Source organism: Punica granatum, chromosome 8 (genome assembly GCF_007655135.1).
Source record: "Punica granatum isolate Tunisia-2019 chromosome 8, ASM765513v2, whole genome shotgun sequence".
Classification (NCBI taxonomy): domain Eukaryota; kingdom Viridiplantae; phylum Streptophyta; class Magnoliopsida; order Myrtales; family Lythraceae; genus Punica; species Punica granatum.
Window position 1 is genome coordinate 20,707,057 of NC_045134.1, and position 19,796 is coordinate 20,726,852.

The 19,796-nt window shown below is 37.2% G+C and overlaps 2 protein-coding genes across 4 annotated transcripts; one reads left to right on the forward strand and one right to left on the reverse strand.

Moving 5' to 3' along the window:
- Nucleotides 1-5,084: 5,084 nt before the first annotated feature.
- LOC116215897 (probable aspartic proteinase GIP2) lies at nucleotides 5,085-6,625 on the reverse strand. Its single transcript, XM_031551707.1, has one exon. The coding sequence runs from the start codon at nucleotides 6,599-6,601 to the stop codon at nucleotides 5,276-5,278; it is 1,326 nt and encodes a 441-aa protein (XP_031407567.1). The 5' UTR covers nucleotides 6,602-6,625; the 3' UTR covers nucleotides 5,085-5,275.
- Nucleotides 6,626-14,001: 7,376 nt separating this feature from the next.
- Nucleotides 14,002-17,891, forward strand: LOC116189369 (R3H domain-containing protein 4). 3 transcript variants are annotated; one of them, XM_031519012.1, is made up of 8 exons: nucleotides 14,002-14,285; nucleotides 14,624-14,815; nucleotides 14,894-14,965; nucleotides 15,077-15,185; nucleotides 16,025-16,107; nucleotides 16,524-16,682; nucleotides 16,978-17,079; nucleotides 17,408-17,891. In XM_031519012.1, exons 4-8 carry the CDS (start codon nucleotides 15,122-15,124, stop codon nucleotides 17,558-17,560), a joined length of 561 nt encoding a protein of 186 aa, XP_031374872.1. In that variant the 5' UTR covers nucleotides 14,002-14,285; nucleotides 14,624-14,815; nucleotides 14,894-14,965; nucleotides 15,077-15,121; the 3' UTR covers nucleotides 17,561-17,891. The 3 variants fall into 3 exon arrangements, with proteins under 3 accessions (XP_031374872.1, XP_031374871.1, XP_031374870.1); XM_031519011.1 differs by lacking the exon at nucleotides 14,894-14,965; XM_031519010.1 differs by lacking the exon at nucleotides 14,894-14,965 and having other exon boundaries at nucleotides 14,004-14,285; nucleotides 14,624-14,694.
- The last annotated feature ends 1,905 nt before the right edge of the window (nucleotides 17,892-19,796 follow it).

The window sequence follows — 19,796 nt, forward strand, 5'->3', positions numbered from 1 at the left end:
CATGTAAAGTCAGCTTAAAATCGAATTTAATTTCGAGACGATCGGGAATTAGAGTCGCATTGAACGGTCCACCAATAGCCGGCTCAACGGCTCGAAACCCGCAAACAAAAGCATTCGGCAATTTCTTGATTAATTTAACAATTCCATGCACGGGTAATCGGGACGATCCATTAGACTAAATAATTCACTCAGCTCTTAAATAAATTGCATGAATTGGCTAATAACAAGTAATCAAGTCAATAGATTATGGACGGGTAATCGTGCCCTTTTAAAACTCACATTTTAGCATACTAATGAGATGTGTGGTCCGAATAGCATGAACGTCCAAGAACGACTCGCGTGTCATGACTCGGGTCTACGCCTGATATCAGGCGACCCAAGTTGGAACATGGGAGTTTTTTCCTAGATCGCTTCCGAGCAGCCCGGCCAGTCTTCTGGTTCCCTCGGGGTGCTCACACAACCCTGGAGGATCAAGGAGATTGATCGACATCAATTACAGGTTGAGGTGGTCCGCATTGCAAGGTCTCACTTTTTCTCAAAATAATTTTTTCGTCTCAAAGGCATTATTACATGCTCATAACCTATCGACATCTCAAGGGTTAAGGTGATTGAAACGCACCAAGCTATGGGTAAGGGTGGGCGGCTTGTGCAGGTGCGAGTTTCATCTGCATAGCCCTTTTTGACCGATTGAAGCGTTTTTGTCATCTTCGCATAGATCGGGCCGCTTAGGATATGAACAAAGATCTTGGCACCATTGTGGTGTTTCGTGCCCCCGTTTCTCTAAGTTTATGCTCAGAGTAGGTCGGAACACAAAAAACAGATTAATTTCAAACTCGACTTAATCAAATATGGGAAAACAGTTGAGCAAAATACCGGGTTTTGAGTTTTAGGTAGAAACACATTCTTGTCATAATAAAAGCCATAGTGTCACAATATGAAACAATTTAAAAGCAACCCACACATTCGAGATGTGACTACATATGCAATATCTATGAGATCCGTTAAAATATTGCCGAATGCAATGTACCCTCCTAGGGCGATCCATGATCGATTCACGTTTAATACATCACCCCGTTTGTCTGTTTAGGGTAGGAATTTGCTTGCCAAGTAACCCTGATTCATAACTTAATAAATAACGTAAATCCGACAATAACATAATTTGTCTTTTTTTTATTTGTCTCTGTCTGTTTTTCTCTATTTTCTTGCAGATCGAGCCCGACCCTTGAGGACACAAATCACACGAGATCCAACGCTCATAACCATCGATCACGGGGCCCAACGCCCCCCACACACCCGAGTGAGCGAAACCCGAGCGTGGAATGTGGTCTAGCATCGAGTTACCATTTTCGACCCGAGTGATATCCAAATGGGGTTAGACAATCACTTGGGAGCCCGGCAGATCCCGCGGATATCTTGAGGACCATTTGATCCTCCTGGGATCTGCTTGTTTGGTCAGATTTGACCCTCGGCTCTCATTAGCCCGCGTGGCTTTAATTTCGATTTCGATTTTTCCCAAACACCCAGTGAGTCTGTGTGGAATAATGGCTGAACGAGAACCGACAGGGATTCAATCATTGTAATTTGTATTTTTATTTATTTGAGAGAACAGTATGATGATTTATTTTGTACATTTATTCATGTAAGAATCTCGGTCAATGAGTGAACGGTCCGAGTACTAAGTTGGTCGAATCGATCTACTTACTTAGGGACGAATAAACCCAATGCTTCGCAGTTTTGGATCACGCAGAATGTCGACAATCATGGTCCGATGAACCGTTAAGCAAGGATAGTGAACCGATTCCTCCATATACGGGCCTCCTCTTCTCTCGACCTCTTAGTCTTAATCGATTGTTTTCTTTGAATTTACAGTGTCAAAACGGGTAAGACAAGCGCAGCCTAATTATGCAGTAAATAAATAAAAGTGGCAAACCATAGGCAAACAGAGTATCGATAGGGCGTGCGAGATATAAGCCCGCATGTATCAGAACCCCCCAAATAAATTTTCAATTTTGCAAGACCAATGCCTTAGCAAACTAAGTGTATCCTATACCCCTAGATTCGGATAACTCACTGGCCCTCGACCTTCGGGTTGTAAGCAGGTAGTGACAATTCATTCTCATGCGTGTCTATCATGCGTCCCTACGGGAAGGTGATCACTCTCAAGTCGTGTGATCAATTGCACGCATGCGGATCCCAATGAGACGAAATTTGGGTCCGCACAATTATTATTATTATTATTATTACCATAATAAAAACCATAATAAAAGTATAGAGCTAGAGAAAGTATTTCTCGATTTTTCTTAATTCTAGTTTTACCCTTTCAATGAATTTAGACATATTTTAATTTATATTATACCGATTAGATGAATCTAGTAACTTTTTACACATTCAATGTATTTTGACAAAAATTAATTCATTCATGTATCTTACCACATAGAGTCACGCTTATTTACATTTAGAGTGATAAATATGTTCTTTCATACATCGAGACACGTCCCTTTATTTTATCTATGCATATTGACTAAAAGATGCATACATGCGTCTTCACTTCATCTAATCTATAATTCTTCGGTATGATAAAATAATTTTTTTTACTACGTGCTTTCACTCATTTAAGTAACGAACTTGAAATGTTTTCTTATTCATAGTTGGGTTAAGTGTGTCAATAATCATGAACCTTACCTAGTTTTTCAAATCCAACATGATTCTTTTTACAGACATATACTAATAATCATTTTAGTTTTAAATCTAATGTTCATCAATTTTTACATGACATGGCAATCAATTAGTAATATGGTACCAGAAAAATATTAAAAGTAAAACAATAAATTGCACAAAAATAAAAAGGGAAAACTCATAAATTTTTTAAAAAAATAGAAAAATAAAATAAAATATAAACAATTAGAAAATTAAATTTAAAATAAAAAATAGCAAAATTCTAAATAAATTTAAAAAGAGTTAGGAAATTAAAAAATAAAGTTTGAACATAAAAGAAATTCAAATTCTAAAAAAAGAGAAAGAATCCAAAATTTACATCTATAATAAAAAAAAATGTGAAATGGCTTGAAGTGTTTTTGCACTTGGAGATGCCAATTGTGCCCTTTCATAAATTCCTACATCTTATCTCTAATTTATATGTTTCCCGCTAATGCCTCTTCAAGGTTTTCCCTTTCCGAAAATTCCCTACTCTTTTCCTATTCCCGTTGATGGTCAGCAATGGAAACCACTCTCTATCAATACATACATCCCTTCTCACAATTATATCACTTAGCCCTGTAGCGCCCCCCCCCCCCCCCCCCCAGCTTTTCATCCCTAAACCAAACAAACTTCTTGGTTTGCACAAATTATTCCAATGAATGCTGCGTGACTAAGACTCCAAATTATGGTGAATCAGTCTCTGATTCATCAATAGATTACAAGAATACGGGAGACTTTGATCTCGAGAAACGCATGATTTAATTGAATGGTCATATTTGAATGGAAAAGACACTATCAAACTGAATGGTCATGCTTCACAATAATGAAATGTATAAATAAAAATATTATTCACATACATTGAAAACGTAAGAGAATACAAGATTGTCTATGTACATTGAATGAGTGAATTAGTATTTTATGAGAAGTATCCAGATATATTGAAGGGTAAAATTAGAATTATGAAAAATCAAGAAATATAATAGTAAGGTCTACACTTTTATATATTATAATAATAATAATAATAATAACAACAACAACAATCATAGATTAAGTTCTCTTAAATGTGCATATCTTTTCAAGAAATGTTATCTGCTCACCAAATTCCAGGGATCCGGCCCTGGAATTAAAAGAGAATCGGTTGCGTCTCCGTTCACATAAATTTTCAGGGATGGGAGATCCGATAACCTGAACAATAATGATTGTTTATCGCTTGATTTGTTTGGTAGGCGGACAATCGTTTATGGGTTGATTGTGGGCCGATAACATGGGTTGGCAAAGGTTTTTCTCTTTTTTTTTTTTATTAAGGATCACCCAATATACTCGACTATATTTAACGATAAAAAAAAATTAGTGTGACTTACCTATCGTTCTGTTTTAATCATAATATATTTTTAGTGAGTTCTGAATTAATATAATCTGTGTAAATTTCATCCCATGGCCATACAATGCCAATTGCGCCAAACAATTCGGGGCTGCTAGCTTGGCACACGCCTCTTAATGTTTGGGAGCAGTAAACCATAATTTATTGGTTTAGTAGGTTCGGCTGTTCTTTCCGTTTTATTATGAGAAAAGGACCGCTTGGAATTGCGTTCATAAATAACGGCTAGCTAGGAGGACTTTGACCTAATGTAAGATAAGTTGAAAGTAGGGTAAAAAGTTTCGGTGATACAAAACTTTTCATGGATGTAACTCTTTGGGGGGTTTGGAGCCTGAGTCTGGGCAGAGGAGAGGAGAGAGAGAGGGTAGGGAAGAGGACGAGAAGAGAGATTTTTTTTAAAAAAAAAAAAATTATTTTGTTTTTATTTTTATTTATTTTATTTTAATTAAAAAAAATTAAAATTATTCTTTATTGTATTGTTTTAGCGACATTGAATGCTTTTGTAAAATGCAATCTGCCACGTTGGAAATCATTAACGGCATTAGTGTCAAATTAACGAAATGTAGTTGATGGCAACATTTTAAAATGTTTTGTACTCGATTATTACCAAAAAAGGGGTTTCGCATTAAAGAATTACATTCGTAAAATGTTTTGTACCACCCAAACTTTTTATCTATTGAAAGTATTATTAATTACCAACGGATTAATTCAGGAGATTCAACACATTTTCACCTTAAATAAGTTTTGAAATTTGAGTAATGTATAAGGAAAAAATTCACAATTGAAAGGCTAATTTGACTCGAACCTGAATTAGTTGGGCTTCATTGGCCGACTAGGCAATCAACTACGGAAAAAGTTGAAAGTGCTATTATAATTAACAACTTAATTCTCTTTGGAGTTGATGGAACTCAAAAGGAGTCATAGTCCAAGCCATATAAAAAAGGAGCCAGTTTTAGCCAATAAATTCAAATTACGTCTCGCAATATATAGGATAAAAAAACTTAAAAAAGAAACAAAGAAAAACAAATATCATTTTTTACGTATGGAAAAAGAAAATTAATGAACTATAGGACAAACCAATCTATTTCACATTGTAATCCGGTGATTATTCAGTCCATATATCACATCCAACTTATTTCATCAAACTGTAACTTATTATCAGTGTGTAACAATCTGACTGTGAAATAACGCTGGAGACTCTCAAGGGTTGGCGGTGACATTGAAGTTAGCACATGTGGTTTGCCTGCCCAAGAGAGTCGAGCTGAACCCGAGCCTCGAAGTTGCCAGATCGAACTGCAGCAAGTTATTCTCGAGCTGGTACCCTCCTATCACGATAGAAGTCCTCGGGTTTTCTCCTCCGTTGACAAATCCCAGGCACAGCACGCCATCGCTTACCTGAACCATTGAGTTTGAGCCTGTAATGGTCCAGACGGTGTCTTTGTTCTGCAGTGTCAGGTAGATGTACGGCACGGCAGGGCCAACACGCGTGCTGGCCACGTTCTCTGAGCTGAAGCAAACCTCGAATGGTGCTACGGATGACACCCTGGTGATGTTCCTAGCAGCTGACTCGGAGATAAATGCCTCTGTGACAGCAGTGAAAATGGATTTTTCGAGGACGGTGTAGGGATTGACGGTGCTGATCTTCGTCCCACCATTACCCTCGCTATCGATGGACAAGAGGGTTGAGTTCAATGGAACCACTTTGTCACCGACCGTAATGGACTTGACTCCAATGAAGTACTCCGATGAAGGCTCGCCCTGGGAGTAAGCTGAAGCAGTGCTCACGGGGTTGATGAAAAGTGGAGTGAACGTCAAGGATGCGGAGGCATCGATGCCTGGGAGGAGATTGTAAGGTCCGGGCCCGAAGAAGATGACCCCACTCGACGAGGGGGAGGATGCAAGGCAGATGGCAAATTTCCGGTTGAAGCTGAAGGCTGAGGCAAACTGCGATGGGAATGCGATCTTAGTCCGCCCGAGCCCCGCCATGCCCTTGACCCCACTGGCAAGCCCATTCAGCAAAAAGGTCGGCGCACAGGCGAAAAGGAACTGTGACACGTTCACCACCCTACCAGGGTTCGACCCATCTGTCGAGGCTACCGAGACAACATCGGACGCGACCTCCCCTCCTGTGGCGGTCCGAGTGACGGTGTTATCGGGAATCACACCACAGGTGTTGTTGTTGCACCCGGGCCGGGGAGAGGAGTTGCACTCCCCGCACCCGCTCGCTCGAGCCAGCGAGCACTGGGCCGAACCGCACCTCGCGGGGCGGTACGTGGAGGACACATAGCCTGGGTCCTCACAGTCGACCCAAAGGAATTGGCCCCCCAAATCAACCACCAGGCTAACAGGCACGAGGGGAGTCCTCTGGCCGATACGGGTCACATACTGGAGGGTTGACGCGTCCTTCGAGACGGGGACGACTAGGGCCTTGGGCCGGAATGATTGCTGGGCAAGGGAGGAAGAAGAAAGAGTGAGGAACAGAAGGGAAGAGATCAAGACCAACTGATGGTAACTAGAATAAGCCATTGTTTGTGTTGTGAAGAGTGTTGGAGGAAGCATTCCATTTATAATGTGGGTTTGTCGGTGGTAGGGTTGGGGGAGATGTCCGGCAACGTGGGCGGAGGATCCACAGCAATGTAGTGGGGAGGTCAAAGATGGCTTCCTCTATGCCAACTCAGATCCATCTCCAGAAGATTGTTTAATTTCATTTTCTTTGTATTTTAAGTTTTGGATTACATTAGATAGCATGAACTTGATATAATAAAATAGAAAAAACTTATTAACTAATAAAATAAACACAGCCAGTCCTATTCTAAGAATCGAAGCTGTAACATCTTCATTGACAAGCGAGTACGTATCCAACTGCACTACTCCCTCTATTTTCTTTTTTTTTTCTTAGTTTATTAGTTTAATTTTCTTTGTTTCTTTTTTCGTAGTATGACTAAATCTTTTGAGTCCTTGACCAGCCTTTAATAATTTCGTTATCCATTGTTGAAAAGGAAAAACGCGTAACCACATCTAGCCCTTAATTTCTTTCAATTGTTTAACATATATTCTTATTAATTATTCACCAAATGAACTTTGAAGATCTGAGAATTAAACTAGTTCTATAATTATTTGATTACACTTTTACACTCTTTTGATTCTTGTTATTTGCAAAATTGCTGAGTTGATGATACCAAAATTCAATTTTTTTGAAGATATTAGTGATCTTATAAGGCCCAAGAGCATCTCTTCCCTACAAGAAGCATGATTTTTTTAAAGGACAAGTTCGCATAGATTATGCTCAATCATCAATAAATATTTCTTAGACGGGCCTTTTCTTTTTCTTTTTTTTGCCGGTCCATATGATGTCATGATCCCCCATATAAAAGGAGAGTGGATTATGTCACTTTTTTTTTTCGAGTTTGATTAAACATATAGTTGGATCCATTACAGAGCAAAAATTTGGCGTCACTTGTATTCTAGCATTTTTTATTAAATAAAATTATTGTAGTCACGTATATCAATTGTAACTAAATTTTGTCTCAAGTTTCTCGTATGAATTAATGAATTACTGTCCAAACGACTTGGTAAAAACCAGATAAATGAATTTGGAGAATCTTCTTTTAAAGAGCTGTTCCGTATATTTATAAGTTATCGGATTAATTTTTATAGTGAAAGTTACAACACAATTAATAGCATTAGCAATAGGAGATAAAAAGAAACGACTTTTTTAAGAGATTTTAATCGAATTCAGCATATGCGGTTCTCGTCAAATTCATATCAGATAGGGCGATTGAGACGTTGATCAGATCATAAACAGAATGATTGATAAGTTCAATTATTTAATTAATTAATCCCCTAATATTGCAATCCGTATGGTCAAAATAGCTGCAAGTTTGACCATTTAAAGTCAATCCAAACTTTGTCTTTTTTTTAATTATTATTATTATTATTATTATTATATTTTTAGTCATCAAAACCAGGCATCATATCCAACAGTGTGTCTCCTTTCTCAAGGAATCCTAGTCAGTCTGAGAAATCATCCATTTCCTTTTCACATTCTTAGAAAAAAAATGTCACGTGCTTGAGGTCACGACTACGTGATTGAGGCCTTCGAGGCCAAAACGGTTCTACCTGGAGATGAGCGCTCGGGAATAGGATATATCAATGAGCCATAAGTGATCCAACTAATTAGAATCGAATTTGTGACAATATTAGCTCTAGGTGGGAATATCGCGTCACTGTAACACAGTACTAAAGAATATAATAAAATAAAGAGCTAACTAATACTGTGTAAACAAAGTAAGCCAAAATTAATCAAAGAGGACATTGCATAGTACACTCTCATTTGATAATCACGAAATTTCAAATTCGATACTTAATGAGACTATTTGCGTCTCTTTATTAGCTATTAAAATTTATATTTCATTTTATTAAGCCCTTAGGCCTCCCTCGAAACCAAATAAAAATAAGCTAATAGTATTGTTATTATTTTAGGAAAAAGAGGTTACTAATATAGGCATGTGAAATGGAATGTTTTAGTTTAGGTGGTTCAACACTTCTTTTTCTTAAATGATGTCTCGATTTCAAAATTTGTAGATGAAGAATACGCAAACTTGAGAGATTTTTATTCTTTAATAGATCAATCTGATCTGAGTCTAACCTAAATTAGTCAAAATCTATTAACTTTACATACCGTGTGATGCATTCCAAAAGAAAAAGGCATATGAAAATATATTATTTAATTCAATATAAAGGTTCTTGTACTCTCAATTACCTACTAAGAGATCCGGCTTCAATTCTTATTGGCAATTTAAATATAAAAAAAATGGTTGGCGAACGTGCTACATTATACTGCAGTACTCTCCGCAAGTACAATTAGCTGGTGGAGGGGCCCTTGGCTTTGGGTGGCTTGACTCGTTGCGACGCTTGACCGCCCTATGGTGAACCTTCTTGGACTCTGGCTCTTCATCTGGCTGATCATGGTGAGCCGTCTTCATCTGGCTGGCCCGGTGCTCCTCTTGGCCAGAGCTCTGACCAACATTGTCAACGGTGAGGCAGATGCTGCGCCTTTGGGTCAGGTTGCTGCGCTGGGGCTGGCCAATCTCCCTGTTCTCCTGGAGCTGCGTCACCTCAAAGGCCCTACACTGGTCCCCTATGATCACCGCCTCATTGCTCGTCCTGGTGATGGTGCTGGCACCACTCGTGTATTAACGGGGCGGTTATATGGCAAGACAGAATCTCGGCTTTCTTCCCGGCATGAGCCAGTAGGTCTACCAGTGCTTCTGGGTTCACGGTGGTTGAGACCACCTTAAGGCTTTGTTTGGCAACAAAATTTTTTTAACTTAACTCACAAACAGACAAAAAGGGGTGGAACGATAAAATTGAGGAACCCACCAAAGACTGAAGACGAATGACTTGTCTTGCCCTATTTTTTTTTTTAAAAAACTATTGGTGGCTTTCTACTGAATGTTGGGTAGGGGTCCTCATTGTTGCTGATCGAGGGAAGAATAGCCTTCGACGGTGTTGAAGCTTTAGCATCTGCCCCAATTTTGACCCCATTTTCCTTCGCCGCATCCTAGAAGACATGGACATGGGCATCTTCAACCTCCTAATGCCTTCCGAAGAATTTTCTCCACCTTTCTTTGGCACCCATCGCAGCTGATGTTGACTTTCAGAACATAAGTCCACAATAGAAGGTTAAGTAATCAGCATTCATATAATAATGATAAGACTACTAGTATGATGTTTCTGTTCGGCAATTAAGATGAGACGGTAGATGAGCGAACACAGAGCTAGAACATGTAAGGGTCTCTAGTTTTAGCAATGTAAGTAAAAGGAATTTTGAGTTCTGATTAAACTGAAGTAAAAATCCATATCACTAAACGTACTCAGGGAGCGTCCGGAGTGCTCATCGGGCTCGATGCTCTCTCTTCCTTTGTGACCAGAAAAACTTCGATTTTGATCTCCTATCAACTGTGATACTGCGCAACTTCGTAAGATATAGGTGATATATTGTATATATGGAGTTTATGTGTGTCTTGTAGTTATACATACGCACACACAATGTTGCTATTTTGGAGTATATCTTTTTCTGCTAATTTGGGAAACAAGGTGCTGCCCATCTGCTTTGAGGTTCACTTAACATAGGAAATTTCTGTTTGAGGCAGAATATACCGTATATATGGATTCCAAGATATTTGTAATTCTTTCCCGATTCCGTTGTTTCCAAAATTTTGGACTCATTCCTACCTCATAAAGGAAAGCAAGACAACTCAAAGATGTGACAATTGACAGTAGAGAGAAAAAGAGGTATTTCTATAATTATCATAGTATTTATTATTTTTTACTAGCTAGATTAAGCACAAGTCGTCTATTTGAAATAATGAGGTCCTGGATTGTATACTCGTCATTAAGACTTTCGTATCCTTATAATATTTAGCTTTTTGCTATTCTTATATTAGATTATAATTCTCTTATATAATTGGGAGAAAAAACGACTAGTTTAGCATAATAGAAATATTGATCAAATTTAACAATGAAAAAGGGAAAGAAGGGAAAATTAGAGAACTGTTTGAGATCCTCCACTCTCTAGACAATGGATTTCTTCAACGTTTGTATCCTACTCTCTTCTCAAAACCCACCCTCAGAAAAACGCAGGCTTTCCCGTCATTTGTTTGTGCCCATTGATTGAGTTCTTTTCCGATTACGAGGTTCATCAACTTATATAATGAAGTAGAAATCCTAATAGTTAATAAGGGGTATGGTTAGTCCAATTGAATATCGAACCTAGAATATTTATGCTACCAGGCAAGGGTGTGCGCTACTGCGCTATACCCTCTTTGGGTTGTTTTGAAAGACCCAAGAGATCGGCGAAGAGGCATGTCGAATTACCTCAAATATCAAAGTAAAAAAATATTTATTTATCTGCATTAATTTTTTTAACAGAATACTAAATATACACATCTTTCCTAACTAGATGGGTCATATATATGCAGGAAAAAATGAGAAACACGAATATACTTTCATATTAAAATGAAGTCCTTAATATGACAAGAAAATATAAATATACCTCAATTATATTTTTCACAGGCATCTATATATAACCTATTATAGGAAAACTATATTTTTACATTGGCATAATATATCAAACTGCTATATATATATATATGTCTCTGCTACTATTAAATTACACTATATATTTTAATATGTCAAAACATATATATTATAATATGTAAAATTTTATGTTATCTTCACCTACTAATATATAAATTCCATTGTATATCAAATATTTCATATATATTTTTCCATATAATATTTACATGATTAAAACAACAATGTGACTTCGTGAGAGAGACTGTACGTGATGAGGTGGCTTCTTAACGTGCATTTCATATTTAGGAGGTGATTGCGATAGAGATAAGCAAGCAATTTGTTTATATATATATATATATATATATATATATATATCGATGCTTAGTGTTGTTTTTTAACAAGAACAATGATTTTAATCAACTAGATCATGCATAGTGATTACAACTGAATCACAGAACCTGTTTGCCTTCTGGGGTTCTTGAGGAATTGGATTGGTGTCTAAGCGCAGGAGAGCTCATGGCTTGGCTAATATTTCTGCAACTTATGCCACTAATCTTGCCATCATCGCAAGCTGCTATTGCGGTATTTCCTTGCTTGTTCTCTCAAGATGTTGAGGTTGACTTATGCCATGTAGTTATTGATGTGAGTTCATGAGAGCTAGGGAGATTGGATATTGGGTTTCGACAGTGAACCCGGTTACATCAGATTCATGCCTGCAGAGGATTAGGCTTTTGGGCTAATGACCAGAAGTCTGTGTGTCAATAAATCTAAAAGCATTATGAGTTCAGGGATACACGCAATCACTGGTGTTAGGAGGAGTTAGATTGTTGACACCCGAAGAACAGAAGATGCAATTTCTAAGGTATTGAAGTAGGTAGGCCTTGATCAGAAGCTGCTAAGATATTTATGACATAGACTTGAGTTTCCATCAGGGCTTTCATAATGATTCATACGACGCCGTAGTGGACTAGATGAGTTTCCTTCTGCAGCTCAGAGCATACCTGTTTTTTTCTTTTTCTTTTTTGCTATTTAGAATCGTTGGCTATTCTTTTGACAATGGGACATGAGATGTGCACATATAATTCTGTTTTTGTTTTTTTAAACTTTAAGTGTCGGAATAAAAATTCTCATAACCTGTCCTGAAAATTCTCTTTTTCATTACTCTGTCATATAATTATCTTCTCAAGAGTAGAGGAGTCCTCTACAATGCTTTGGCTTTCAAAACTCGCAGCTGTTTGATCACTAAAAAATAGTTTATTAACAACTAAACAATTTTTTTTAGTTGCTAAAAAGTAATATTTAACAATTAAAATATTTTTTGACCATATATTAATGTAGTTATCATACTCTTTAGCTATTTCACTGTGGCAATTGATACGCAGCCAACTCTTTTTAGTTATAAGTTTTAGCAATTATATTTTGCTATTTAACAACTAAAAAGTTAGTTTTTTATAAAGAGTTTATTAGTTGCTAAATAAACTCTTATAGTGTGTTTGATTTTATAGTTGAGTTGAGTTGAATTTTGATTTTAATTGATTTGTAATGATTGTGATGTTAAATTATGAGAAAAAGTGTGAAAAGTAATGAATAGTTGAGAGAATTTATTATTAAAAATTGAATTGAATGGTTAAAATATTGAAGAAAAATGAAAAAAGTAATAATTGTATTGTTGACATTTGTTGTGTAGTGAATAGAGTTAAAATTAGAGTTAGGGTGTGTTTGTTTTTAAAAAAAATTTCGACTCAACTCAACTCCACTTATTTTCAATTTAATAACACAATCATTATTTTTTAAAATTTTTTAATTTTTTTAGTAATTCAATTCAATTTTTAATATTAAATTATCTCAACTATTCATTACTTTTTCACAATTCAATAACACAATCATTACTTAATCATTACTTTCTCACAATTATTCATTACTTTTTCACACTTTTTCTCATAATTCAACAATACAATCATTACAAATCATTTAAAACCAAAACTCAACTCAATTCAACTCTAAATCCAAACGCACTCTTAAAATCTTAAAATTAGATTACGAAATCAAACGGGTATTTAGAAACTTTTCGCTTTACTAAATAGTAAAATGTAGACGGCTAAGACCTATAATAACTAAAATAACTTGATTACATATCAGTTGCCATAGCATCGTGATAGGTAAAAGCGTATAAGAATTGCCCGAGGTGGTATAAGAATTGTCTTTGCTATTATCTTGATTGTCCATTAACAATGCATGACGGCCATCAGCTTTTAGCACCTGAACCCAAAATTCTTGGTGGCGTAAAAGTGTGCATCGTGATGGTGGTTGAAGTTTCAGCATGTTGTTTCTGTTAATGTTAATCAATCATTTTCCAACTCTGCAGGAGCTCGGGAATTAGTCGGAGTAAGTTGAAGAGCACATCCTGATGATCTGCTAAACAAGTTTCTTAGGATTTCCTCTTAACAAGAATGGTAATTGTCATCACGACGGCTATGATTACAGTGATTACAATTGATTCTTCCATCATATCACTCTTGATCTTAGACGGCTAAATAAAATTTATTTCTCCATAGCTAGCTCCTTTTTCTCCCTCAGATGTATCGACTTTAATTAGTTTTCAATTCCTTTCTTCTAATATGCCCCACTAATTTGTGTAAAATTTTTAAAATATGGCCGAAAAAAAAGCAAAAAAAATAAAAAGACAATAGGAGACCTTTGCGACCGCAGCTTGGGTTTGGATCCAAAACGAGGCCTTTGGGCTCTTCAGGCCCAATGGGCCCACTGAGCCGTCCACTAAGCCTATAGAATCTCCTCTGTCCAGAGGGAATATTCCGCTGTGCCGTCCCCGACGTAGACTCTTCTGTGTTTCGGTTCGGTCCCTCCGCTTTATCTCTCTCCCGCAAGGCTTCGCCTCTCTCCACTCTTCTTCCTCGTTGAAGGAAGCTAAGCTCAACTCCATTGACGAAGAAGAAGAAGAACAACGAACCTTCAGTTAGTCCTCACAGCCTCGACCGCACCGATTCGATCCCGATCTTGTCCGTCATTGTTCATTTGCTCCAGCCGGAAACTCTCGCCATGGCCACCACCGAGGTTCTGCAGCGCCAGGACGACCTCCTCTTGCAATCTCCCTTCGTTGATTCTCGCGCAGGTGCCTCTCTCACATTCGGACTTCATTTCTCGATTCCTTTGTTCATGGGCAGTTGACCGCCTCGGCGAGGGAACAGGGGATATATGACATACCCATTTCCATTTGAACTGGATGAGCGGGCCAATTTGTGATTTTTTAGCTGATTTCAGTGTTTTTCGTTTGTTTCGGATAATTTTTGCTGCTGCAATTCAGATTGCTGATGATTTTAGCGTTTGATACTTAGTAGTTATGGTGTTTTCAATCCACCGCATGTGTAGGACACCATAAATCGATGTGCCCTGCGAGAAAGGAGAAGTGATTTAGCTTTCCTGAATCTTGTTTTTTTGTTTCTGAGTTAGGTGAGAATGCGAAGTCCCAAGGGATGTCCCTAGAGAAGAAGATCGAGTTTCTCGAAAGTCTGACCGGCACGGTAAAGTTCAGTTTTTTAATCTTTCAGTTTTATCTAATTTGCTTTCTGATGATTAATCAGGGAGTTGTGATAAATGTGGTTCCGTTGGATTGCTACGCCACTGGATGTACTTTCCAACTCGGTAGTCCTATACCTGTGATCTTCTGTGGCTCAAGCTTTAATATGATTCCTCTCAGTTAAAAAAGAATCAGTTCTGCAGGGAGAGAGTGTTGAGGAGTGTCTCATATGGGGGCTTTAACAACTTTTAATACCTTGTGTATGGGGCTATTAGGTGCAGTGAAGTGATTGTCAGCTTTTTGCTTTCTATTGGAGTCGTGAATTGGATCATTTTCTACCTCTGATCAAGAATTAATTTGACATGTCAATCTTCTGCCCATTGCAGGTCAGCAACCGTAGATCTCGCAGATGGATTAATGACCGATTGTTAATGGAGCTTGTACCCCGCTTAAATGTCGAGGAAATTAGAGGCTTGTTCGCTCCACCACCCTGGGGTAATAAGTGAAACAGATTTTTATGTTTGGTACGGACTATGGACAAGTAATTGCATCATGTGCATATTTGGCTAGTCATGATAATGATTTGATTGTGGATGCCGTGACTATTATTCTATTCTTGTATAGATCAATGCATGCTGTATTTTGTGCTGTGATTGTGCATGGAATGGAGCTCAATATTTAGCGGGGATGCATTGTGATGTGTAAAGCACGTTCAACCTTTTAAGACTTCAAAAAATTTTGTATCTTGTTATTATGTTGCCAGTTAAAGTTTTTATATAACAATGCTATCACTACTTAGTTATCATCACTCTGGACCTTTTTTTTAAAATCCTAAAAGCTAGTCTGGGGAAAGGAAATTGGTAAGAATGGATGGAGTCTACAAAAGAGGCTGAAACGTGTAGTTCGCTGTTGTGCTTAAATTAAGTAGTTGAACAGCCCATGGGAATCCTGTAGACCTTTTTCTACCTTCCAACCTACCCTCTTTTGAGCTGTTGAAAATATCTATGAATAAATGCATCTTATATGTATTCTATCTTTTAACATCGTGAATCATGTTAACTCGACAAGTTAGCTTTTGACCAGTGGATTTCATTGGAATATATAATAGGTACGGTCAGCCTCTGCTCAAGAAAATTAAGCTCAGTAAAACATAAATCTATTTGTCTTCTGTGCCATCAATTCAAACAATTATTCTCAGAACTTGGATGTTGGGATGGGAATTTTTGATAACTGAATTTACAGTTCACACCTGATGCGACGTGCTTACATGAGGCAAATGTGTTTTTATCTAGTTTCACCGAGATATTGATATAATCCTGGGGTTTTCTTTCCAGGTGATGATGTCCCACCATCTGCATTTTGCATGACTAATGTGAGAGAGTGGGACAAATTCAGGAATATTGACATGGACAAAGAGGTATTTGTTAAGCAATCTTTTCCAAAAAAAATTAGTACAGAACTATAATTTCTGTTGCTATCCAGCGAAATCTGAAATATTAGTGAGTACTCAAACATAACATTGATATTCTAGCCCAAAAACAAAAAAAAAATGACATTGATTTTTGGTACACTGGTCTAAAAGAAGATTTATCATTAACATGTTATTGGGTTCAAAAAATGTGATGACTGAAGTGATGTGTGTGGTAATGACAGTGCAAATTGGCTTTATTTTGTGTTTAATGGTTCTGCAGTCATATAAACTTGAGAGGGAAGACTGCTCATGGCTTTTATGGCTAAATGTTAACTACCTGACCTATGAATGCATCAACTATCACGAACTCATGTAACTATTCAGAGGATCTTTTATGTCTCTAATTGATGAGGATTTTGCAGGCTACTATAATCGATGCCCTGAAAGGTTCTCCCAAAAAAAGGAGAGGTCCTGTTGATGCTGACAAGGTAGCTGTCCTGAATGCATGGCGTAGGGTGGATAGCCGCACTAGGGAGGCACTTAGGCGGAGTTTCCTCCCTGAGCTGATTGAAAGCTATGAGGTATATTTTTCTAGAAATTGTACATTCCTAATTAGATCATAATTTTCCTCCCCCCCCGCCCCTTCCCCCGATTTTTATCTATGTGCTATCTCCAAGGAGAGGAAAATGTTTGATTGGTCCTTTTTCAAGTATGGTTCCTCTTTAACCTACATAACCATGCAACTAATGTTGAGAATTTGATTAACCTGTAAATGGGTGTCTAGAAAGATGAATGAAACCTAAAACAATTGTATTTGGTTATTGGATTATAGACTGATAATGGATGTGTGGTAAAAGAGGCTCTCTACCTTTCTAGGGTTGTATTAGGGCTTTCATAACGGAGAGTGGGAATGAAGATGTTCTGCAGCTAAAGATCCAAGACCCTTTTCAGCGACTGTTGCTTCACGGTGTCTGTGAGGTACAATTTTGAGCACCGAAAGCTCTTTCAACTTATTTCCCTTGTTGAATTTGGCTATTATAATCCAAATGGTATTGATATTTGATGAAGAACCTGATTAGTTTTCTGCAAGATGAGAAGGCCATAAAATTTCTTGATAAACTTAATGAGTGTCTGATTTCTTGTAAGATTGGTCAAGTACATGGTGGTATTCTTTAGTAGAAAGTGAAAAAGATGTGTTCTATGCTCGCTACAGGGCTAGGATCTTCAAAAAATGATGTATTCTTCAATTAAGGTTTCCCTATCATTTTAGTCATCATTGCTTTATGCCAATTTTTTCTTTGGGCAGTTCTATAATTTGGCTTCAGCCACTGTAACTCAATCAAAGGGTGCTGAGTCTATGAAAGTTACAAGGATAACCCGGAAGAAGTCAGGCTCGGTCGAGCTTACGAACATAACCCTTTCCCATTTCCTGAGGATGTCCAAGGAAGGGATATGGTGACACTTTCTTCCGCAGATCTACCTCTGTAAAATAAAAGTAGATCATGCTCTGTTCAGGTAATCTTAGTTGTAACATCAAAATAACAGTCTCAGGTAAGTTATGGGCAATCTCTTTGCAATCAACGTGTATGTAGTTGATTGCTTATTGATTGTATTCCGAAGGTTCCATTCTTTAGCTTCTAAATTTAAGTTTCCATTAGTTGGTTGGATGTCTCAAGGGGGAGTGTAAGCACTTCATGTGTTTCCAGATGTTGTTAATCAATGGATTCGGAATAAAGCCTTCAGTTGGTAAATAATCAATGAAACTCAAGTGCTCTGATTGTTCCCATCAATTGCGTTGTTTTGCCTGTTCTTACTAACGGAGTCTTGTTAGGTATATCAGGCATCTCGTCTTTGAACCTAGATATCAGTTGGTATACCATGGTGAAGTATGCGAATTCCACAATCCAGGAGGCACATGAAGGAAAATGATAGGAATGGTTTTAGTAGCTATATACGGCGGCCTGTATCTTTTGTCGTTAAGGAAATATTTACTAATTAAGAAAACACTACGCGCTCCTTGGCAGCACGGGCGAAATTGGATTTCTAGTCTGGGATTGCTTCTTGTTTATATATAGGACTGAAGTTACTCAAATCTAGCGTATGGAGCTTCCCGGGATTCAAACATGGAGTAAATGTACCCTTGAGTAGATGCTTTTAAATTTCTGAAATTAAATTAATATAAAAAAATAGAAGTAATTTCTACATATAAGTATTTAACAAAAATAAATAAATTTTATCGTACAATACGATATTTTATTTTACTTCTTTTCATGGCATAACATCTTAAAAAGTGGAGAGTAGGGGGTGGCGGAACAACGCAAGAGGTCGTCAGTGACATTGCTTGAACAGTGGTGGCTCGGCAGCCTCCACTACCCAGGAACTTTCCCCCCTTTTCTCTCGTCGAAGAGCCACCACCGCTTTGGATTCATCCTCTTTTGCTCTCCTCGAAGAGAGAGAGAGAGAGAGAGAGAGAGAGAGAGAGAGATGAGGCTGGGCACGGGCCTCATAGAGCCTCATCCTAGGAGCAAGGAGGGTATGTACCAAATTGATATGATGCGACAATTTGAAACATTGTTTGATTCCCAAGTAATAATTGAGACAGCTTGCAATTTTGCAATGTGAGGTGGTGAAGGAACGATTAGTATAATCATTAGACAAAGACCTCATGGTGTGTTCAATTTTGAGTCTCATCAAAACTGACATAATGCTGAGATTCCTCGATAATGAAAGATGCGTAAGTAGTGTATACAACATCAGATTACTTGACCCACTTATTGAATATTATGAGAATTATTAGTTCATAAATTTGAGGGATGCACATGCTGGTCTAGCAATTTATCACTACAAATTGAAAACTTTTGTTAATGCTTGATTTTCTCGATCCCTCGCGGTTCATTTCTTCTCTATTGAGAGAGCAATATATAGCAAAAAAAAAAAAAGTTATCCCCAAAAAAGATAATGGTGAAATACTTATACTATAGAATTTCTTTATTGACTGACATTTATAGGGTTAGCATTAATTGGATAGAATATTAGCAATCACTCGATGTAAGACCCTCTTTATCGTTTATGGCGGGATACAGAGTTTCATCTCAGCTTTGATATATTTTATATAGATCCTAAGATTTCATTTCATAATATTTAGTTTATAATATTCTACGTGTCATTTTATTCGCACGATAAGATAGTGATTGAATTGGACAGAATTAGAAATGAGATTCTTATTCAAATCTTTTCCTCAATTGGACTCAGAATAAATGTGAAATCTGATTAAATTGATTGGTAAAAATACCAAAATACACCAAATGTAATACTACTAACAAAAAAATTATTAATATTAATAACTATCATATATAAAAGTCGAAAAGCATGATGTGGATGCTTTATTTAAACTCGATTTTGAAACTCTTAGCTCTACAGAGTCTGTCCTTATAGTTCCATTAAACGGATTTTGCCACATTTTTTTTATTAGGTTGAGTTCGATGAATCATTTCTAATTAGTCTATATCATTTGTACATATTAATTAATTATTAGGAAATTTCTCTTAAATAATGAAAAACTTAATATGAGAATCGAAAGGATACTTCGAGAGCGAAAAGTTTTTTCACATTATTTAGATATCAACAAATTTGCTTTTAAGTACGCGCATACTTTAAATAGATATGATTCTTTAAACTTAAAATTTTCATTTTTT